We start from the raw sequence: 24,347 nt of genomic DNA on the forward strand, positions 1-24,347 counted from the left end.
AGCTCTGTCCAATCCGTTCACACCAGGGGCGGTTCTCTTCTCTTTCTTTTTTTCTATCCCTCCCCTCCGTAAACCCCCCCCCCCCACTCCCACTCTCACTCCCCCACCCTCCCCTCCTCCCCCCTCCCTTGTTGCTCCTTGGTCTTATCACCGTTTCCTCATTGCTTGGCTGGAATATTGCTCAGTGCTGTAATGCAATGTAATTTTGACCTGTGTCCTATTAAACTGCTCGAAGGCATGGCTACCTCTTTGGAGTGTGGCAGCGACTGTAGGTTTCTGCCACATTTCTCCAGTTAAATCAATATCGTCTTCGTGCTTTGGCTTGTAACCTTTAGACTAGCTAGCCAGCGACAATAGCTGCAATAATTGATTCAGCGAAACATCAATAACCGAGAAATACGATACAACCGCAAAAAGGAGCTAAAACAGGCAAATACGCTGAGAAGGAAGTGGGAATTATGACGGTGAGTCTTGCGCCTCGACCTTTTTTTAAATCGCGATTGTGGCAAATATTTTTTATTTCTTCGATCATGCTCATTCCGTAATTCTGTATTTGTGCAATTATGCGAGTTGCTTTCGTATGTACTCTGTGCATTTACACACACATATAGGCCGACATGTTCGCGGATCATTTTTTGTTTGCATGGCTGTCGCTCTTATAGCCTACACGCCGTCCTTTTTAAACGTTTTTAAAGGAAGAGCAAACGCGCTGTCAGATTTGCCGTTTTTTCCCCCCTCTCTTCTTTTTTTTTCTGCCGCTCAGATCATCACGGGTCCCGTGCTTAGCTGTGAAGCATCCTTTGCCCACAGTATCCAAATACACCGTCTGGCGAGCGCACCGCTGTCTCTCCGTCTCCGGATTACTGAAAACATCACATATTTACATTTCTTTATATGCACCTTACAGAAATAAATGCAAACTCGTATATTACTATCATAATATCTTAGCTTGCTGTTATTTATCTTTTAAACAAGTATAAAGTAATTTAATTACGGTTTTCATTCCGTGACCGTTGAGGGTCAAGTATAGTTTCGGTCGGGTCAATGTATATTGACGTGTTTAAACGTTTTTTTTTCGAGCGTCTAAATTGCTTGAAAAGAATGTGTGTGTGTCAGCGCCAATACAGGTCAGTATTTTCCACAAATATTAGCTTTGTGAGTGTGTACTGGTGTGTGTGAATAAGGCGGTGGTACACGGAGTGTGTAGTGTCAGAAGATACTACCTCAGGCAAAATAATATAATTTATCTCAGATGCATCTAGTTTCTTTGAAAAAAAAAGTTACAGAAAGAAACAAAGCTGTCAAACGTACAAGTGGTTGTATTGTATTTCAAACTCTGCAACGTCAAAAATATTTTGTTCAGGTACAGAAAGTCATCTTCAATTGGCACTGTGTTTCTGAGGCATGCTTTGATATCAAAATGGGCGTCATAATTATACTAAACGTAATAAACGAATTTGGAAATCAGGTATGATAGGCACTGTTGTGTCCTATTGAAGAAGCTGCTCAGTGAGTGCAGGTAGTGATAATGCTTGTGCACATCTTATCTCAAACTCTCAACACTTTTCTTCGTTGTTAGGTAAGGTCTTGTCTGTTATGCTGCATTTAATCAGGATATCAGTCTTATTGCAAACATTATATGTAGATGCAGACCCTGAGATTGTGTTTCTGAATGGGATTTATGTTGATCAGTCAAAATCACCATGTGTGGTTAGCAGTGTGTCTCTGAATGTATATGTACCCTTGTCTATGTGCATGTGTTTGAGGAAGTACAGGTGTTTCTTGTATGGGGTGTTTTCGAAAAAGAATTTGATTATTTTACATTTAGGACATGCTTTTTGGTGTGTGTGTGTGTGTGTGTGTGTGTGTGCATGAGTGCGTGAGCGTGTGTATGTGTGTGCGCATGAGTGTGTATGTGTGTGCGCGTGTGTGTGCGCATGAGTGTGTGTGTGTGTGTGTGCGCATGAGTGCGTGTGTGTGTGTATGTGTGTATGTGTGTGTGTGTGCGTGTGTGTGTGCGCGTGTGCGTGTGTGTGTGTGTGTGTGCGCATGAGTGCGTGTGTGTGTGTGTGTGGCTGTGAGTGTGTGTTGTGTGTGTGGCTGTGAGTGTGTGCGTGTGTGTGCGCGCGTGTGTGTGTGTGTGTGTGTGTGCGTGTGTGTGTGCGCATGTGTGTGTGTGTGTGTGGCTGTAGCTGTGGCTGTGCTGTTCTTAGGGCGTGTCTCGCTGTGTGGCGATGCTTGTGTTTGAGTGATGGATGCCCTGACCCTGATTCCACACTGCGTTGCTGTAGGCTTCGAGCGCAGTCAAGGTTATGGCGCTGTTATGAATCATTAATTAAGTCCGTAGAGAAGCTGGAGGCAGATTTGCACTTTGACTTTGCTCACCTGCGCAAGGTGTCTGTGTCACTTGTGCTCCCCACGTTCTCAGCCTTTCTTCTTCGCTGCTCGGTCTTCCAGTCCTTTTAATTAATCGCAATTTGCCGTCTCAGGACAACTGTTTTGAGCAATACCTTCGGTTATTTTTTGAAGTCAAGATGGCGACTCGCCGTCAAAATCGGAAATTGCACATCTGCCACCCATGGCTCTCTTTTATAATTAGCATTAGCCGATTGTCTTAATTTCTCACCAACGGGCAGGCGCAGTACATGGTTTTCAAATTCCTCAAGCGCAAATTGATGTGTTGTCAGTGGGGTTGGCACCCTTGGGAAGGTTATTCTCCGCTCAGAATTCCCTAGATATAAACAGAATCACAAAAGGGAGAGTGGGGGGGATTGTGGGTAAAAGAACTGAAGTACGGGAAAGGACGGGGTCTGTTTCGATTGGCCGGCAGCCTTTCCGTGGGGGGTCGGCGGCGGCGCCCCTGGGTCGCTGCGGTGCGGGGAAGTGGAGATCGATACCAGGTGGGGCGCGCTGGGCCCGGCAGGAAGAGGACAGTCACCTTCAGACATCCGCTTGGATCAGCACAACCCGACACGCGGTCCCCGTTCCCGCTCGGGTTACCGGACCGCCACCTCCGAGGCACGACGCCCAACCCCCATCCCCCTGCTCCCTCGGGAATCTCTCCGTCACTCCTTCACTCCTTCCACCTTCTCTCCCTCTCTCTCCTTTTCTCCTTCATCTCTCGGCGATCTCTCTCCTCCTGCTCTCCCTTCCTGTCTCTCGTGTGGAGCCGAGATAGCGTTATCCATCATCTGAGAATGTTCAGTCGTTACAGCACTTCACCGATCCTTTAATTAACCTCAGATCCTGGCTAATGAGAGCTTTCAGATCGCCTTCCGATAAAGCGGTTGATATTTCTCAAGTTTGAGAATGTTTCGGAATACCAGTTGTCTTCGCATGAATGAAAATGCATGACTGGTCTGCATTGATGAGCTTATGCCAGGGCAAATGAAGCCCGTCACTGCAATCACTGGATTCAGAAACACTGCAAGCACTGGCATCACAAACACTGCAGTTACTGGAGTCTCAAACCCTGCAATCAATGGAGTCTCAAACACTGCAGTTTAAAACCTGAGCTCAGTCAGATTATCAGCGTGTTTCAAAACTGCACTCAGTTAGATTTTGGTGTGAAGGAGAAATTAGGTACCATCGCAAGCAGAATGGAAATTGGCCCCACAGACCAATAGTGCTGGGAAGTGTTTGACCCGAAACGATGGCACCCGACACCTTTAATGCTGATTGTTTGTTGAGAACAGGCAGGTGTTGAATGCAGGAGGATAAAAAAACTGGTGGAACAACCTCTCTTCAGGTGTCTCTTCAGCGCTGGTCATTCTGTTCTCCTTCTCCCTTCCCCGTGGCGGGTGCAGACGGAGATCGCTTCAGACCACATGACACGTTCTCGCGGGGCGGAGTGGACCGCGTGTGGAAGGGAACCTGCGAAAAGGCGGTTCTGAATCAGGTTCAGTTCACCCGTGGAGCGGGGTCCTGTCCTTCGGATACCAGAGCATGGGCGCGTCCATCCATAAAAGCGCACAGCTGTAAATCAGCCTGTCCCATGAAACTGAACAAACTTCAAATATTTATCAGTCCAAAGTAACGTCCAATAAACTGCCTGGAAGGCGTAATGAACCAGTTAAGAGCAAGCAGTTGTTATTTCTAAAACGGGTGCAGATAAGACAGCAAGGTGTGGGGATCGATGTATAGGAATACTCTCACGTTAACAGCATGAATAGCAAAAGCGTTCCTATAGTTTTTGGTCACAGTGGGAGAAGCCAGGTAGAAGTTTTTTTTACATGTGCACACAAACAAATTTCCAAAAGAGGTTTTGTGAAGAACGAAAACAATAACCTGTTTAACAGAATAACTGACGAGCAAAAAATTCTAACGTACTATCTTAACTAAATATTTACAAAGATATGTTCAAACACACATAGCTGCAAATGTACTTAGTTACAGACGCACATAGCTGCAGACTAACTTATAAAGGTTAACATGTGCTCCAGTAACACCCTATCTGAGGCCCTATCTGAGGCTTTGTCTCATCTCTACAGGGAGCACACATTAGAATGGGAACACAAGAAGTATAATGAAATATCAAAGTGTGTACAAAAATACCCTCTATGGCCCCTACAGTTCTCTGTAGGGGAGAATTCCCATTGTGGGAGAATGCCCTATTGGTGAGAATGCCCATTATGGGATAATACCCTATAGGGCAGAATATCCATTGTGGGAGAATGTCCTATTGGTGAGAATGCCCATTACAGGAGAATGCCCTATAGGGGAGAATACCCATTGGGGGAAATTTTCCTGTAGGGGAGAATGCCTTATAGTGGAGAATGCCTTACTCTCCACTGAACAGATCTGCATTACTCTCCTCTGAACAGATCTACACTACTGTGCTCTGAACAGATCTACCTTACTCTCCACTGAACAGAGCTGCATTACCCTCCAGTGAACAGATCTACATTACTCTCCTCTGAACAGATCTACCTTACTCTCCTCTGAACAGATCTACCTTACTCTCCACTGAACAGATCTACCTTACTCTCCTCTGAACAGATCTACATTACTCTGCTCTGAACAGATCTACCTTACTCTGACATTACCTTGCTCCACTGAACAGATCTACCTTGTTCTCCACTGAACAGATCTACCTTACTCTCCACTGAACAGAGCTGCATTACTCTCCACTGAAAAGTGCACACAAAATACACTAAACTCCTGGTGAAAGATCATGAATTTTTGCCTACTACAGATGCACAGACCTGAGTTTCTTTCATGTTCAGCATGTGTATCTGTGTGAATGTGCATTTGTGTGTGTGCATGCGCATGTGCATGTGTGTGTGCGTGTGTGTTTCATCCCACAAGGACTTAATCTTTCATTTTTAAATCTGGCTGTGATGTGGAGTTTGTGTCTGGCATGCAGTCTGTCCTACAACAGTGAATCTTAATGCTCCCACAACTGGAGCATTTAAACCTTTGAAGCAAACTGCAAAAATTAAGGGAGGGCAGCCTGTTGGATCAGGAAGAGATGCTGAAGGAGCTGTTATTTAGAAGGATGCTTCTCTGGCTGAGTCTCGTCCCTTAACAGACTCAGCGAGTGGGGGGGGGGGGTGTTGTTTGTTTGAGAGCCCTAGTCACTTGACATCAGGCTGAAAGGTTTGAAATAATTCCTCTTCAGGTCAGAGGAAGGAGAAGGGTTTGGTTGTACCTGGTGTTATACAATGTTTTTTTTATAAAAGAGTACAGGGATAACCATCTGAAAATTATGCCTGGACGGCAGTTCAACTTGCTTGCTGGCTAGCTAGTGAGGGAGATAGAGAGATTGCTAGCTAGGCAGCTAACTGGTGAGAGAGATATGAAGTGATTGCTAGCCAGCTAATGAGAGGGATAGAGAGGTTGCTAGCTAGGTGGCTAACTAGTGAGAGAGATATATAGATATATATGGCTAAGGAGATAGCAATAACAAATATTTATCAGTGTCCTGACGTAACTATAGAAATAAAAGGAGATGATATATGGTTATAAGGCAAATATACGTCTTTGAGGACATCGTTATTTCTCTTCAATAATGTGCAGTTGCTCGAGACCACTAAGAGGATACAACAGGAAGTGCCTGCCCCTCCTTCAGCATAGTAAACATGAGCAACCAATCAACTGAGTTGCTCGCTGTGTGAACGCAGGGTAAGAGTCCGATGTGTACAGAGATCAGGGCTGATCTTTGTTTCTCTTTAGTCTTTACTCCCCCCCTCCCTATTCCCCATGAAAGACTGTGGCTTTCCAGCATCATTCCCTCAGGACTGTTAGCTTACAGGATTCAATTAAGGCTGTTCGTAAGTGAGGCAATTTGCTTCCTTTCATATCTGAAGGCCTTTGAAGATTCACATTATTGGCTGGCAAAGCCTGTGTTGTATTAGGCTGTGTTCTCTAGGCCTATTCCAAGTCTAAATGAGCTCCCACTTGGTTTTCTGAATTTTAAATTGAACTAGTGATTCCAGGAGTAAAGAGATTTTTCTACAGTAAGCTGTTATCCTGTATTCCATGTTGCTGTTTAAAAAGTCCTCTGCATCAGCTCTGAGAAGGACAGGGACTAACTTTGAGAAGCAGAGGGAATAAATCTGAGAACGAGAGGGAATAACTGAAGTACAGACCCATTTACAGGTGATAAAGCTGTAAATGCATCTTTTTCAAAATTTTAGTTCCAATAACTGTTTAAAAAGGAAAGAAAGGGTTACTTTGGATTAATAACAGTAGATTGGAGTTGTGTATGAATGTTTGTCTACAGAGGATACACAAATGTGCTAATGGAAAATATTTCTAAAAAATGGTTGGCTTTAACACATTGCCAACACTGGTGTTAACATGCATTCCAGGAGTGTGGTTTTTTGGTGAGCAGGGGGATTCAGTTCAGCAAGCATGTCCGGTTTAACACTTCAATGTTTAGCTGGCGGTTTTAGTGGTGATAGGCTAGGCAGCTCTGTCTGATTTTGACCGATCACACTGAGATTTTCTACAGAATATCAGCACTTGGGCAGAAAAGTACAGAGTAGAACCCTGAGGTCGTGTCGCGTGTTGACTTGCTTGATATTCCTTGTGCATATATCGTGGCCTGATTTGGCTTTTTTTCTGCCAAGCTGCCTGAACTGTTGTTGATTTCGCACTGGACTGCTGAATTATACGGGCAGCTGGTGTTTTGGCCATTTTGGCTTTCTCCCCATATGAAATCATGTCGGCTTGACAGAAACATGCCTTTTTTTTCGTAAACATATCAAGATGGACTCATTCCTAGCATAAATTGACATATTTATTTTCTTCCTGACTAGTTTGTTGCATGAAGCCACCAGTCCGTGTTTAGTGGCTTTGTCAAATGCATGTGCTGCTGAGGAAAGTGGCTTTGGTTTCATGTAATTCATGGTTTGGTTTCATGTAGGCTAATTCACGGTTGTGACTTTTTACCCTTCCACTACTTTGGAATTGAAATTCAGCCCAGAAGCCCTTGTACATTTAGAAAAGGTGAAGTAATGCTAGTTACAACAAGCCTGTTTTTGTCCTGTTCTTGTAAACATCAAGCCATTTTGTTTGAGACTCCAGGATTCTGGATATTGTCCTTTTTGGTGCAAGTTTTTCATTAAAAAACTTTCTTTCTTTTTGCATTGAGGTGTAGCTTCAGAAATACGTATGTTTGTTCTCTCGGTCTACGGTGATTATCCATTGTAGCACTTCAGCCTGCATTCTGCAGTAGCCGGTTAAACTGGAGCTATAAGGTGACGGCCAACAAATGACCCCTCAGCCCCTTGCAATGGCCTTGAGATTTTTACACACTGTATATTTATCCACTGTTCATTCGCACAGCATATCTACACACTGTGCATTTACATCCTGTAAATTTACACACTGTATGTTTACATTTACAAGCTGTAAAAATCTTGCTCTGGAAAAGTATTCAGTTGCCCCATCCAAGTAAAATGTTTGAGAACATTAAAGCGTTAATCCTTAATTTGTCAGTGTTGGTGGACTTGGCAACATCTGGTGGTCGCAACAGTTTGACTTCATACTGCTAATGCTAGAGTTCCATTTGAAATGAATGCTTGGTTTTCTTGGGAGTGTAGCGCTAGGACCTCATCGAGTGTTTGATATCCTTGGAAGATAATTCAGCGGTAGCGTATTTTGGAGAAAGAAGACTGCCTTGAGGTAGGGTTGGCAGATGCGCGGTTTTTGACCGCAGTGTACTTTTTTCCAAATTATTTGCAATGGTCCAGGTTGGGGTCCTGACTACGGTTACCGACTTTGTGATTACCAATGCCAGACAATATGATGTCTGGTCTGAGTAGTTGTTTGGAAAAAATTTGCCGTTAGTTTAGGCCTAATGAATTCACGTCCCAACCACCCCCCAGTCTCTGTTTCGTTCTAGTAGTCCCCTCTGATAGTTAAGAATTAAGAATGGCAGGCTGTGTAGTTCAATGGATATGGAACTGGCTTTGGAACTCCCAGGGGTTAGGTTTGATCCTCAGATGGGGCGTCGCCATACTACCCTTGAGCAAGGCACTTAACCTGACCTTCTAAAGTAAACATCTGGCTGTATAAATGGGTTGTATATAAAGACTGTAAGCGGCGGGAGTTGCTGTGGATAAGAACATCTGATAAATGTTTATCCTATCTGTTTTGATGTTGCTTGTTTATGTTGGTGTCCATGTTTAGAACATGCTGTGGGCTATAACATAGAGCAGTGCACTCTGGGACGGCTGGCTCTCAATGGGATTTCATTACATTACATTACAGGCATTTGGCAGACGCTCTTATCCAGAGCGACGTACAACAAAGTGTATAACCATAACCAGGAACAAGTATGACGAAACCCCTAGAGAGAAGTACCGGTCCAAGTGCAGGGAACAACCGCATAGTTCAACTTGGGCCCTGATGGTTAAACTGATTAACACTAATTTCCTCTAAGGTTTCTTAAATGCAGTAAACGCAAACAGACATGAGTTTTTTGGAGCCAGCGGTTCAGTGGCAGCCAGTGTGTATACCGCTGCATCGTCTTCCCAACTCATCTCCGGGTGAGATTACAGCCTGGTACAGTGACCCAACGGCGACCGATTTAAAATTCTCCTGGCAGTGAAAAAAGTACTGACCTCCAAAAGCAGTTTCTGTCAGGAACAAAGCAGCACAAATGCTCTGACAATGGAGGCTTTGCTTACAGATTCTGTACTTTCTAAAGACTCCTCCTCCTCCCCCTCCATATGATGTTACAGAGCAAAGCAAGGACAGTGCAGCATTGACACCAGCTGATCAGGTGGAGACAGGAAGGATTTGAAAACAGATATATGGAGTGGTCAGCTCTTTCCAAGCTAAAGGTCAGCATTTTTTTTCGACGTGTGGCGCTTTTTATGGGTTTGGCTTGCTTTTCGAAAATAAACCTTGCATCTCCTTTTCATTGGACACCAGGATGATTCACCATTTTTCACTTGAAACAAGATTCCCGGGGTCCTTCCTCATCTGCTTTACCGGAGAAGATAACCATCTCTCATATAGGTTTTGCTGAAGTGGAGTATATTTCTCCATCTGTAATACAGATTCTACTGATGTTCTTTGTCCTGAAAATGTGTACTATGACATTGCATTTAAAAACAGTTTTGATTAGGCTGTTGAGATTAGGTCATCTTGGGTGCATCCTGCAAATTAATTTTTAATTAATTTTATTTTTACACTTGGCCTTAACCAAAAAAAGCCAATTACAGCCTCTCATCACTGAATGCATTTAAACATCATGTGTCAACAAATAAATGCCACAATGGAAAGAATCATTTAATGAAATGAAAGAATTTGTTATCCTGTTTTTTTATTTGTGAGGCATAAATATTTTCTCCTTACATCTCATCTGAGTTTGGTGGTTTGGTTTTTTAGAGCCCTTTCGCACTCATGGAGAGATTGGATACTGTGGAGTGTTCTGAGTTTTTTCTTGGGAAAATAACCGCAGTTTATAAACCTGGAGTGACAGTGTGGTGATCCGCGGGCTACACTGAACCCAAACCGAGAGGAGGAGGCTGAGCAGAGCCGTGCGTCCTTAGACTGGGAGTCTGCTGGGTGTTTACAGGACCTGACAGCCCTTCCTACTTCTGCATCCCTGAGCTTTCAGAGCGGATAATTAAAATAGGCATAACGACAGAATAGCCCGTTCTGAAAAGACCAGGTCACGTGTTCACATGCATGAAGACGGCACAGTTGTCTTGAGCTTTTTGTTTCTAAGCTGAATCTTGGTATTGAAGCATTTTTTCATGCAGGTTCAGTTTTCAAGAATAGATTAAACTAGTTTGTATGTGTCTGTCTTGTATCTTCTTTCTTGTATCTTCATATCTTCACTAATAACATTGAATCCAGTGACGTGAAATTTATGATCGAAGTCTTTATGGTAAAGATCAGAAGATTACACTTATGACTAAATTGTAGTGTGCGTGCGTGTTTGTGAGTGTGTCTGCGCAGTGTTTGTGTGTGTGTGTGTGTGTGTATGTGTGCGCGAGAGAGAGGTGGCGGTGGCTGCTGCCTTGGAGAGGTGTGATTCATAGGCAGACCGACTCCCAGCAGGGGAGGGAATGAGAGAGTGAGGGAAATAGAAAGATGGAGAGAGTGAGATTAGGAGAAAGATGGGAGAGTGAAAGGTGAGAGTGAAAGAGAACGATTGAGAGAGTGAAAGAGAATGATATATAGAGAGAAAGAGAAAGATAGTCAGAAAGAGAAAGATGAAGAGAAGGAAAGATGGAGAGAGTATGAGAAAGAGAAGAATGGAGAACAAAAGTTGGGCACAGAAGTTGAAGAGAGAAAGAGAATGATGCAGAGAGTGAGAGAAAGATGGAGAAGTGAATCGTGTTGAAGCAGGGTCACAGAGGACATGGTGGAGGAGTGGACTGGCAGCTGGTGTTGTCCTTGCCTGTGTCTCCATGTGTTTGCTCTCAGCTGTGAAGAGGAGAAAGTGCAGGGGAATGTATCTGTGTTCAGGTAGACTGGGCTGGGAGATCTGTGCCAATCACCTGCTGAGTAAATAACCTCTTAGGATCATAATCTGCCAAGTGACAGATGTTTGGTACCCTGCTAGCTCTGTCCCAGTGCACATCCTTGCTCTGTCCCAGTGCCACTGCTAACTACCTTACTTCTCCTGCTAGCTCTGTCCCAGTGCCCCTGCTAGCTCTGTCCCCCTGCTAATTGCCTCCACCTGCCCTGCTAGCTCTGTCCCACTGCCCGTGCTAACTGCCCCACTGCCCCTGCTAGCTCTGTCCCGCTGCCCCTGCTTCTTCTGTCCCCCTGCATCTGCTAACTGCCCCACTGCCCCTGCTTGCTCTGTTCCACTGCCCCTCTTGCTCTGTCCCACTGCCCCTGCTATCTCTGTCCCACTGCCCCCCACTGGCTGTGTCTCAAACAGCCAAAAGAAGCCCTTTATTTCCACTGCGATTCCATCTGGATGGGCGTTGGGGTGCGAAATGTGCCATGGTCATCTGATTGGCTGATCGTTCTCAGTGATGCGGTCAGTGCCATCTGGGCTGGGGCACCTCTGACTCCTCTCAGCCACAGCAATCAGATCAGAAGCCCCGCCTCCTTCTTTGTCTCCTTCTGTCTAACAGGACAGGAGACTGTAGAATGCATTTTGCTGGGGTGCATTGATCAGGTGGTACAGAATGCTATGGGTGGCAATGTAGCACAGTGGGTAAGGAACTGGGCTTGTAACTGGCCTTGTAACCGAAAGCTTGTAGGTTCAATTCCTGGGTAGGACACTGCCGTTGTACCCTTGAGCAAGGTACTTAAGCTGCATTGCTTCAGTATACATCCAGCTGTATGAATGGATACTATGTTGCTCTGGATAAGAGCATCTGCTAAATGCCTGGAATGTAATCTAACGTTCAGTATGTTCAGAACAGAAAGTCTCCTCCCATGGAGAAGCCATGTCCCGATACAGCCAGAGCTTAAATTTCAGCCTTTTTCTCCCTTGTGGCCGACAGAGAGGAAAAACAACATAATTTGGGGGGGGGGGGAGGCCTCATCACCCCTCAGGTTGGCCTGGAGCCTGTCAGGGTAGAGTCTGCAGCCACCGGGAGCTGGGCTGCACTCTCTGCTTTTTCCGCCTTTCCTCGCTGTCAGCTTGGCGCTCGTGGGCGTCTCTCTCCTGCCTGCCGGCTGGAGTCGGAGGTGTTGCCTGTTATAGAAAATATCACCCTGCTTCCAAATTTACATGTGGTGCTCTCTCTCTCTCCCTCCATCTCTCTCTCTGCCTCTCTCGCTTCCTCTATTTCTCTCTCTGTCTCTCTCCCTCCATCTCTCTCTCTCCCTCTCTCTCCCTCCATCTCTCTCTCCGCCTCTCTCTCTTCCTCTATTTCTCTCTCTCTGTCTCCCTCTCTCCATCTCTCTCTCTCTGTCTCTCTTTCCCTCGATCTCTCTCTCTGTCTCCCTCTCTCCATTTCTCTCTGTCTCTCTCCCCCTCTATCTCTCTCTCTGTCTCTCCCTTTGAAGTTTAAGTTCAAAAGTGCTCTATTTGCATGACAAGCGTATGAAGATAAGACTAAGAACTTTTAAATGAAACGGGGAGAGGAATACTGTAACTACGGTTGCTAATCGCCCTGCCCCCTGTCTCTCATTCTTATCAGTGTTCTTTTTCCTCTCTCCCAAAGTCACTCTTCAGCAACATCTCTCTCACACACCCACACACACACCCACGCACGTGCACACACACACACACACACACACACACACACACCCACAAACATTTGGATACTTTTATACATGTCCACATACCAAAGTAACATCAAAGGACATAAACAGTGGATGCACACAGTAATAGGCAAGACATAATAATGACATGAATGACTTGCAGGTTCATTAGGGATATAGACAGCAGGGCCGCCTCCAAATATGGCGGCTATGATTGCTAACATTGAACGGTATCTTGCCGGCTGCTTTGCCCGCCATTTTGACATTCCTGCCAATGGCAGACCCCTTTGCACCAATCTGTGGACATTGCCTAGGCTACCAAATATACATACTACAAAACCTACTTCGATGGCCAAGATATTCAAGGGCTGACACCAGAGGCTGAACCTTAAGTACCTTAGTGAGGAAGGCCTCTTCTACACTGGAATGAGAGCTACAGCCTACCTCCAAAACAGGAACCGCTCCGCTTTCCTCATCAAGAACAACAACAACAACATCTGGAGTGTTAGCAGACACCTTACAGAATATATCCGTATCATTATTGCGCAGGTTTAACGTGGTAGGAATGATACAGGAATGCATGTACATGCACACACACACACACACACACACACACACACACACCCCTCGCCCCCACGCACACACACATGCACACATACAGTACATTCATGCACACACATACATACACACTAGTAGTAGTATTAGTAGTAGTAGATATTTTATGAAAATGTAAAAATATGTACAGAAACACAGGAAGGGGGTACTGGGTGGCTTGTCCTTTTTTAGGATGGAAGCTGTGGTCTTGTATCAAATTATACCTAACCTTTGCTTCAAAGCAGGGAGAGCATTAATTTAGCACGCATTAGGCACAACATTAACTTGTGAAATGAAAATAAGTGTTGAAAAGGTGTTCGTGAGAATTTGTAAGAGCGTCTATGCCGGCAGTCAGTGGAGAGGATTTTTTCATTTTCCTAAACCTTGGGTTTATTTAGAAAATGCAAACTGGAAACCGCGGACGACTGCTTCACCAGCTGGCCGTGTGTGAACGCACTTTGCTACAGCTCCGCTCAAATGGTAGCATTCTGTTTTCAGGTTTCAGATATAAAATACTGAGTTAAATAATGCCTTAGCTTCCTTGTTACCCTGTACAAATCTGTTTTACATCACTGAAAATGTAAAAGCGTAGCTAAATTATCTAACTTTTTAAATAATGTTAGCTTGCTGGCTGGCGAGGTACACTGTCAATGATCTTGACTGACTGGCATCAATGACCTAACTTAGCTAGCTGGCTACTTTCAGGGCTAATAGAAATCAATGTTACCCATCTGTTTGATGTTGCCTCCCTTTTAACCACTCTGATAATGGAGTGGCATGAGAATAATGCCGCTGTTGAGCTGGGTGAAACTGGCACAGAGCTAAGATCGCTCCTCCCCAAAACAGGGATTAACAGATATTATATTAATAACTTGACCATGACGCAATTATTTATCTCCTGTGTTTTTGTTTTTTTTAAAGCTTAATTTGATTACCCTGAAATACAGTCTAGATGTACAGTCTAGTCTGGTATCTGTTAAGGCACTGTTCTAGTGTGTAGATGGGCCCCATGGTCTGGTATCTTTTAAGGCTCTGTTCCAGTGTGTGGATGGGCCCCACGGTGTGGTATCTGTTAAGGCTCTGTTCCAGTGTGTGGATGTTCCCCATGGTCTGGTATCTTTTAAGGCTCTGTTCCAGTGTGTGGATGTTCCCCATGGTCTGGTATCTGGTGAGGCACTATTCCAGGGTGTGTATGGGCCCCATGGTCTGGCCCCATGGTTTGGTATGGCACTGTTCCAGTATGAGGATGGAATCTAGACTGCACCACCCACACATACACGCACACACACACACACGCACCTACACACACACACACACACACACGCACGCAACACTTTCACGCACACACACTTTCACGCACACAGGCACACACACACACCCGCTCATCCGTATTCTACCTGCCCGGCTGCGCTGGTTGAGTCTCACCTTGGCGCTGTTTGGTCCTGTCACTCAGGCACTCCCTGCCTTTCTGTCCCTCACATGACCTGTGACATGGGCATTCTTCAGGGAGCATGGCATTTTCATTTTAAATGCCTCATAGGGGGGGGGAATCCAATGTGGGCAGCCCTTCAAAACCAGGATGTACGTGTGCAGGAAAGGCCAGACTCTCAGACTCAACGTTTTTTTTTTGTTTGGAAAGAAAAAGGGAACAAGAGTCACACCCTATGGCATTTCAGAGACCTGCATGAGTGCTTGTTCTTCTGGAATTTGAGTGTATGTTATGCAAACACAGCAAATACCTGACCTGGCAGAAAAGAAACTGTCATTTGGGAGGGAGGGAGGGAGGGGGGGGAGGGGGGTAGGGGGAGGTACAGCGGGACTTCTGTTTTCTGTGACCCCCCCCGCCCCCGTACCAAAAACGAGTACTCTGTCCAAGAACTGCCTGATGATGAATCGCACCATTTTGGCCTAATGGCCGCTCACAAACTGATGTTGCTGCCTCATTGTCCTGCGAGCTCCTCTCCTGCCCAATGTCCCATTATATTTGCACAAGGCTTTCTTCTTTTTGTCAGACTAAATCTAGGGATCTGGGATCATTTTTATCACTTGTCAGGGGGAAATGACAATGTAGCCTTACATGGGGCACCACATATGTCGGGATTATACGTCTGTATTCTCACATTGGGCACCACTTACGTAGGGGAAGCGGTATAACCGCACAATTAAAAAATCAGTCTCGTAAAATTACAGTTATCTGGATTATCCGACCATAAATTTGAAACTTCAATTAATAATCAAGATTACAAATATTAGTGATCAAATAATTAAATCAAAGATTTATGATAACCTGAAGGATATAGTTCTGGATAGGCTATTTTGGGATCAGATTCTCATGTTCTGGCAACATCAAAACAGACACGGGTTTAATATAAGAATTTATTAAACAAACGTACAAATAGTGCATACACAAACTAAACTATGGGGAGAATTATGCTAAATAAAGGAAGGTAGGGGTGTGTGTGTGTGTGCGTGTGTGTGTGTGTGTGGTTGCGTGTGTGCCCGTGTGTGTGTGTGTGTGGTTGCGTGTGTGCCCGTGTGTGTGTGGTTGCGTGTGTGCCCGTGTGTGTGTGGTTGCGTGTGTGCCCGTGTCCCTTGGTCTGTGGACGAAAGGGGGAAGGGTAAACGGCGGGTGGCCGCGTATGCGTGGGGTATAGGCTATATGTATAGTGTAACCGGCGTGGCTGAATAACTTAGCCTCTGCTTGCCTGGGTAGTGCAGGTGGAGGTAGTTGCTTAATTACCTAATTGCCTCATTGCCTCCACCTGCCTGTGAGCCAACATAAGCCCAGCAGTATGAGGCAGGGGACATCTTTCTTTCGGGTTTCTTTTGTGTGTGGTTTGTGGTTTGTGGTTTGATTTGTGGTTTTGGGTTTGTAGTTTTTGTGAAGATCGTTTTGTTTGAACTTTGCGGGTTTTCCTTCGTTTAGTTTGTGATTAGTTCGTTATTTATTCTACCAAATGTCTGGGTTTGTGTTTTTAAATAAGTTTTTAGATTGTTGTTTTTGTTTTTGTGTCTGTTCTTGCGGCTTTTCGAGCCAGGCCGTAACAGTCGCGTATGTGTGGGGTATATATGTATAGTGTAACCAGCATGGCTGAATGATTTCGCTCAGCTACGAAGGAGTATGTATTTCTCCCGGTAGTGCCGGAGAGCGAAGCACAACTTCAGCTCTTAAGTGGTACATGCAACCAAGCTAGCTATTCTTCCACTACCAACTATACTATGAGTGTGTTGTAGTTAGGGTTGGAAAGTTGTCAGGGGAGAGAGGGAGGGAGAGAGAAGGACCACGTGTGCGGTTGTATCGGTTCCATCGCCAGGGAAAACGATTTTAAAGGACAAAATGGGAACACGCGATATCACATTAAACTCAATACAAACTAAGGTAAACTGCTATTGCCTGGAAAGTTTGCTCAGTCTTACTGTCCGCCCATTCACGCATGTATCGGTCTGCGGTGTTTGCTGTGGGGTCAGTCTTAGCGTTGTGAAATCGTGGAGGTTTCCAGGTGTGAGGCACGCATGCCGAGTCATTGTTCCATAGCAGCGGCCATGTTGTTGTCCCCCACACCCAGTCGGTTGTCGGAAAGGGATGGGCTGGGCTAAGTCGCCACGGGCAAGCTAAGTCGGCAGAGCCTGGTTACTGCGCAGGGATCAGCAACTCACGGTCCTCGAGGGCCGAGACCTGCTGGTTTTCCACCCTCCTTTTGCCTGGGAGTCAGGTGTGAAGACAGTCTGGCCAATCAGTAGCACTAATTACCCGGGAGAAAAGAAAACCAGGGCTGGACTTTCTGTGCATCTGTGCGTTCTGCAAGCCTTCGAATTAGAGTTCTACAGAGTGAGAACTCGGGTTAGGCCCATAGGAGTTCCACAGTATGTGGGAACTCAAAGGACAGTGGTTGAAAGGGGCAGGAGACCATGCAGGAAGAGAGCGCGCAATTGCTGTCCCTAACTTTTATACCTGCTGGGGCGGGGGGGATCTTCGCACTGGTGGTATGTGACAAAGATCTAGAATGCTGCGTCCACTGATGATGTCATCAGATGTGCTTCACTTTTTTAGAGTCATTCTTTTCCTTTGGACGGCGCAGTGTGACTGAGTCTACCTACAACTTAAATCCTCCTCTTTCATGCTACACATGTACCTCCTGTGCCACTCAAGTTACATGTTCCTCCATCCGGCACTACTTTTGTACTTTGTATCATTATCTTGATGCTGTAGCTTGTCATGCCTCCCAGTTTGATGTAGCATAGGCTAGGTCAGAGAGTAATGTTTAATATGCGAACTGGATTTAATGTGTTCATGACTATGAATAACGGCTACAAATGTACAAAAATGTATTTGTAGGAAGTCTGACCTGAGTCCAGCTCCATGATCTTCTGTAGAAACAGAGAAATCACAGTATTAGTGTTAGTATTGGTATTAACATCTGCACAACTGAACATAACTCCTTCTAAATTACTGTTCTGGTCAAATAGGACCTTGTACACTTGTTCCATACTTGCTACATTTATCTGCAGTTCTCTGTGCTCTTTGGAAATGCTGCCATTTTGAATGTCGGTAACTGTGTCGTCGTCAGGGATAATCCTCTCTCTGATTACCCTCAGCTTTATGACGTTCGGCTGCCATATTCCCAGCAATTCCTGCTGTTCTGCTCTGTCTCCACGGAACCTCTTTCAGTCCTAGAGGAAAATAGTCATGAACAGCAATGTCATCTGTAGTCAACATGGATAGGTGGATTAGATGGCTTCTAAGTACAGCATACTGTACTCTGCCTACATGCCTAGAACACAGTTAATCAGTTTTGCTACCGTTGTGGTATTTACGGTCGTTTTTCTCTGTCCAGTTGACATAGACTCATCGCCCAGCTTCAGGCATGGTCAGATCTTGGACAGTTACATGATCATAGTTGTGGCTCTGATTATATTTGATATATTTACATGGCCCATAGTTGTGGCTCTGATTATATTTGATATATTTACATGGCCCATAGTTGTGGCTCTGATTATATTTGATATATTTACATGGCCCATAGTTGTGGCTCTGATTATATTTGATATATTTACATGGCCCATAGTTGTGGCTCTGATTATATTTGATATGTTTACATGGTCCATAGATGTAGCTCTGATTATATTTGATATATGTACATAGCCCAAGAGGTGTGGCTCTGATTGTATTTGATATATTTACATTGTTGTCAGATGTGGCTCTGATTATATGTTCTTCACATTCTCAGAAAAAAGGTATGAATTTTAATGAATCTTTCTTGCTTGTAAAATGCACTTATTTTAGTACCCACAGAGAACATGATTGTATTTTCAGGGTACATTTGGAAAATTTGTCCCCTAAAGAACAGAATGTACCTCCGCTGTGCCCTTATTCCTGTGTGTAATGACCCGGAGCTCCTCCTCCGTCACACTGTCTCCTTTCTCTCCCCCACCTCTCGGACCTTCCATTTCCTTCGGGCTTTGCCTGAGATTTATATCAGGTTTATCAGGTTATGCGGATTCCTTTGAAGTGATTAAATAATTTGTCTTGTTGTTGTATTTACATGTTAGCTGAAAAGAACAACCCACCCAGAGTTTCTGTCCTTCAGTTCGAGCTGTGTGAGAATGTTTTGTAGGCATAATCTTCACATGCGAATCTTGTATTTAATGATGCCATTTGTGCTCAGAGTTTGCGAAGCAGTGCTAAAGATTTTCTGTTCGTTTGTAACGAGCAGAAAATGATTTATTATTCTGCATATGGGTCTGGTCTATTGAAAATGATGCCATGCTTTAGATATGTTTGACAGTTCCCAAAAAGCGATTTAGCAGGTGAAAGACACTGTATATTTAATCTCTGAAAATGTATTATCTAAACGTGCTTCTTTTATTATAGAGTATACGTGGCATACGACAACGTCATACTACAGTGAAATTATAATGCTTTGAAATTTCTGTATATAAAACTGATTTTAAGTTTACTTTAAAACTTTTTAAAGTAATCTTTCAGTGCTATTTAAGAGCCACTATCCAAAGAGACCAAAAGGCTGAGCACTGTACAGTCTAACTGGAAACGTAGTTCACCTTGCAATGGAACAGACACACATTGCAGTGACTGTGGAACAGACACATTGCAGTGCCTGTGGAACAGACGCACACTGCAGTGACTGGAACAGACACACATAGCAGGGACTGTGAAACGAACACACATAGCAGTAACTGTGGAACAGACACACACTGCAGTGACTGGAACAGACACACACTGCAGTGACCGTGGAACAGACACATTGCAGTGACCGTGGAACAGACACACATTGCAGTGACCGTGGAACAGACACACATTGCAGTGACTGTGGAACAGATACACACTGCAGTGACCGTGGAACAGACACACATTGCAGTGACCGTGGAACAGACACACATAGCAGTGACTGTGGAACAGACACACATTGCAGTGACTGTGGAACAGACACATTGCAGTGACTGTGGAACAGACACATAGCAGTGACTGTGGAACAGACACACATTGCAGTGACTGGAACAGACACACATAGCGGAAACTTGCAGTGGAAGGAAGGATCCCTGACCTTCTGTCCCTGAATGATTACATCATAGTTACTTGGTGATGACATCACTCACCCTGTCCCTTGTCTCCCCCCCCCTCCTCCAGCTCATTTACCATGTCTAAGGTTGCCGTCAAGAAACTGCACTGGCGCTCCAAGGTGCAGGAGAGCTTCGTCCCTCTGGGCGGTGCCTCCGGGGAGCTGGGTGTGGCCATTGGGGGCGGAGCCGACTACGGAGAGTTCCCATTCGTCACTGCGGCCCCTGGGGGCGGGGCCACAGTGGGTGACGTCATCCTTGAGATCGGAGGAACGCCCGTCCTGGGAATGACCCTGGGGGACGTCAGGGGCGTTCTCAATTCCTGCCCCCACCCCATCCGCATCAAGACCGTCTCACCAGGTACGCCTCCCTGCAGGTGGAGTTCTGAGATGTGAGAGAGCGGGAGATCTGTCACTACAGCAGGTGATACTGCCCCCTGGTGGTTTAATCCAGCTGCCTCAGCTGCACAGCCCTTTGGCACAGTGACTGCACAGTCCAGCTGCACAGCCCTTTGGCACAGTGACTGCACAGTCCAGCTGCACAGCCCTTTGGCACAGTGACTGCACAGTCCAGCTGCACAGCCCTTTGGACAGTGACTGCACAGTCCAGCTGCCTCAGCTGACAGCCTTTGGACAGCACAGTCAGCTGCTAGTGCACAGCTTTGGTAGTGCGACAGTCCACTGCGCAGCCTTGGCCAGTGACTGCAGTCAGCTGCACACCTTTGGCAGTGACTGCACACGCTGACGCCTTGCACAGGATGCACAAGCCTTGCACAGTGACTGCGCTAGCGCACAGCCCTTGGCCAGTCTGCCATCCACTGCCTCAGCTGCACACTCTACGCTCACAGTCCAGCTGCGCTTGCAGTGACTGCACATCCGTGCTAGAATGACAGGTAGTGGAGGGGGAACAGTGAGAAGTGGATGTCCTTGCAAACAGTGTGGCACTGGATTTCACCACACTTACATTAGTCCAAACGTAGTTTTCACGATTTTTATATTTATGCTTTGTGTTGTCGGCTTATGCCTGTTCCACAGAGAGTTTAGTGTCAGTGGCCAGGTGTCCACGCTTTCAGGGTCTGGGAACAAACGCCTCCCAGTAGTATATAATTTAACCTATTAAACTGAGGAACACAGAGCCTCTTTCTTTAGGAAGCATTTTCCACGGAGCACATTGCGAACAATGAAAGCAGGAGGAGGATTAATAGCTGGGTGTGGTGTGAACACCTGCATCGCTTTGGGGTCGGAAAGCTGACCAGGTTGTAGGCTTTAGTTTTAGCCCCAGTGCGGGAAAGGTGGGGTATTTAAACAGAATCCCTACATGCAGTATAAATGGCAAATGTAAATGTGTAAGAGACTTTGTGCGTTTCCTTGTTTGGGGGCGTCTGCAGGGGGTGTCTGCCAGCATTTCCTGAGCTCTCCTGCTGTGTGGTCATCCAGACACCCTGGCTGCAACAACATACGTATACCAGCATACCTACTGTACTACACTGAATCACTCTATCACCCCAGAGGTGGAAAAATCCAGGTTCAGAAAGAAGTCCTCCCTAGTATTTTGTTCCAATCACCTTGGACTAATTAGCTCCTTTACTAATTAGCACAATTCTGCATCATGGAGGTGGAACTAATTAGTGGAATCAGCTGGCTGAGTTCATGGGTGGACACATTTTGCTTTCTGACCTTTCTGACTTTCCACCTCTGCCTAAATCCAGCATACCTGCTACAGTGAATCACCCCCCCCACCCATCCCCCGTCCCCCTGTGCCACCTTATACCAGCATACCTGCTCCACCAAATCACTGAATCACTCCCAACCCTAAAGCCACATACCTGCTCCACTGAATCACTGAATCATCCTCCTACCTTGTCCCAACATAGCCTACCCGCTGCACTGAATTATTGAATCACCCCCCCCTCCCAGACTTATACCAGCATATTATTCTTATATTATTCATTCATATTATGAATGCATTAATATTGATAATAACATCAAAGGGCCCTTTAATTGCGCTCTTTTTTACGTTGTTGGCTTATTCATCTCCTATGGAATGTTTATTAGGCACCCAAAAAAGTCCAGTGTGTTCACACAACACAGGTTCATAAACAGTTCTGCCTTTCTTTGCGTGTTCTGTCCATGTTGTGCGAATGGGAGTGCGCACGACGTGGACGGACAAGAGACAACGACAACAGTGACGTCGGCGCTAACTGTGTACTTGTGTTTATGTGTGTATGTATGTCTATATTGTATGTACATATTGCATGGATTCCATTTTTACTTATTATTGACTGCTTGAATGTCCCCCCTCTGGGACATTCAAGCTTTACTTTACTCTACTCTACTCTACACTGGGACTGAAGTGCCGTCATCCCAGTACCGCCAAACCTCAGACTCTAGAACAGATGCTAGAACATCGCCACCCGTGGCCTCTGCTGTTTCCTTTATTGCATTTTTCTCTTTGTTCGTCGTGTGGATGCAGGTTAAAAGGATGCAAAGTGAAGTTGTTGTCGTTGTCGAAACGAACGTAGACGGGTAACACGATTGTGAAGGGAGTTTAAGCTTGTCGGGAGTATTTATAGAGCGGGAGATGGATGTGTTTGCGCTCAGCCTCTCTGTTTGCCCATATGTCTCCCAGCCGAATCTTCCCCCCACCCCCCCGCCCACCCCACCCAGCCTCCACAGCCAGATTGATCAGTGATTCAGCGGTGTCCACGGCGACAGAATCGCGCGTTTGTGTCTCTGAGGCATACGTTCCTCACTTCTGCAAGTTGAGGCGGATAAGGGTGTTTGCTAAGTGAATTTTATTTAATGTAACGTAATGTAATGTAATGTAATGTAAGTAGAACCAGGACTCTGCACCACAACTCCCAACTGCGCAGGAAATATACAGTATATATCTTGTCTGGTGTATTGGAACCAATGAAATACTCTCAACAAGTGCAAACCCCGCCTTCTGGTCATATTGGCAGGCTCAATTACACCAGGCAAGATCAATAGAGCACAGAAAAGTATTTGAATCCAAAACAAATACGTATTTGACCCAGGTCTGATATATATATATGTATTAAGCAGCATAATGTTTTGTACAAAGGCATTTTTTTTCTTGGTTTGGCTTTGCATTTCACAATTTATAAACAATCATGTGGTTAAGGTGCAGATTCTCAGCTTTTATTTTTTTAAAGGGTTCTTTTAAAGGGTGTTTTTATACATATTGGTTTCACCATTACAGCACTTTATTATATGTAGCCTCTTCATTTAGGCTAAGTCAAGGATGCCATTATGAGGCTGAGGATTTTAAAAAAACTGTCTAAGACATTGGCCAAACCTTAGGCTGACCAAAATCAACTGTTGGCACATCACTAAGAAGAAGGAGAGCACTGGGTCAATTCATTAATTGCAAAAGGCCTGGTAGGCCAAGGAAGACCTCTACAGTTAATGACTGAAGAATCCTCACCACGGTGAAGAAAACCCTGCAAACACCTGTCTGACAGATCAGAAACTCTCTGATCTGTCAGACGGATGTTTCCATGACTACTGTCCACACAAGGCTTCACAAATACAACTAGTACAAATGGTACACTGCAAGATGCAACCCCTAGTTAGCCACAAAAAACAGGATGGCCAGGTTACAGTTTGCCAAGAAGTATCTACAAGAGCCTGCAGAGTTCTGGGAAAAGATCTTTTGGACAGATTAGACAGAGATTCAGTCTTATGAGAGTGATGTCAAGAGCAAAGTGTGGAGGCCTAAAGGAACTGCCCAAGATCCGAAGTAGTCCCCCTCATCTGTGAAACATGGTGATGGGGGTGCTATGGGTTGGGCATGTATGGCTGCCACAGGTACTGGCTCACTTGTTTTCACTGATGATGTAACTGCTGATAGCATGAGCAGAATGAATGCTGAATTGTACAGAAACATTTTATCTGTTCAAGCAAATGCCTTCAAACTCATTTGATGGCACTTCATCCTACAGCAAGACAGTGATCCTTACAACATACTGCTAAAGCAGCAAAGGAGTTTTTCAAACCCAAGAAATGGAGAATTCTTGCCTGACCAAGTCAGTCACCTGATCTGAATCCAACTGAACATGTGTTTCACGTGCTGAAGAGAAAAGATAGTCAGCACCTGGTGATGTTTATGGGTCACAGACTTCAGGCAGTCATTGCAAGCAAAGGATATGCAACAAAAAGTACTAAACACATCTACTTTCATTTACATTACATTAATATGTCCCAAACATTATGGTGCCCTGACATGGCAAATCCTTTAAGAAAAGCTGAGAATGTACACAACCACGTGAATTGCTTGATTAAAAATCTAAAATTTTGAAGTACCGAGACAAATGAAGAAAAAAACATTATGGATGGTAAGCTACATATAATATCACAGAAACAACTCTACTGGGAAAAAATTAATTATAAATACTAAAATAATAATGAAATAAAATAGTTTCTTATCAGAATTGAAGTTTGCTGCTGCATTCTGTAGAATTTTATGGAATATACAAAATAATATTACTAATCAAATAAAATAATGACAGGGTTCTGTACCAT

The 24,347-nt window shown here is 45.0% G+C and overlaps 1 protein-coding gene across 3 annotated transcripts in view; it reads left to right on the forward strand.

Moving 5' to 3' along the window:
* Positions 1-24,347, forward strand: part of LOC135238547 (membrane-associated guanylate kinase, WW and PDZ domain-containing protein 1) — an 86,623-nt gene that overhangs the window by 6,983 nt on the left and 55,293 nt on the right. The window contains exons 1-2 of one of the 3 annotated variants that reach the window (XM_064306563.1): positions 117-464; positions 19,874-20,163. In XM_064306563.1, coding sequence (XP_064162633.1) covers positions 19,884-20,163 — 280 coding nt within the window. In that variant the 5' untranslated portion in view covers positions 117-464; positions 19,874-19,883. Of the gene's footprint in view, positions 1-116; positions 465-19,873; positions 20,164-24,347 lie in introns of those variants that run through there. The other 2 variants (XM_064306561.1, XM_064306562.1) reach the window with 2 other exon arrangements.

Source organism: Anguilla rostrata, chromosome 13 (genome assembly GCF_018555375.3).
Source record: "Anguilla rostrata isolate EN2019 chromosome 13, ASM1855537v3, whole genome shotgun sequence".
Taxonomy (NCBI): domain Eukaryota; kingdom Metazoa; phylum Chordata; class Actinopteri; order Anguilliformes; family Anguillidae; genus Anguilla; species Anguilla rostrata.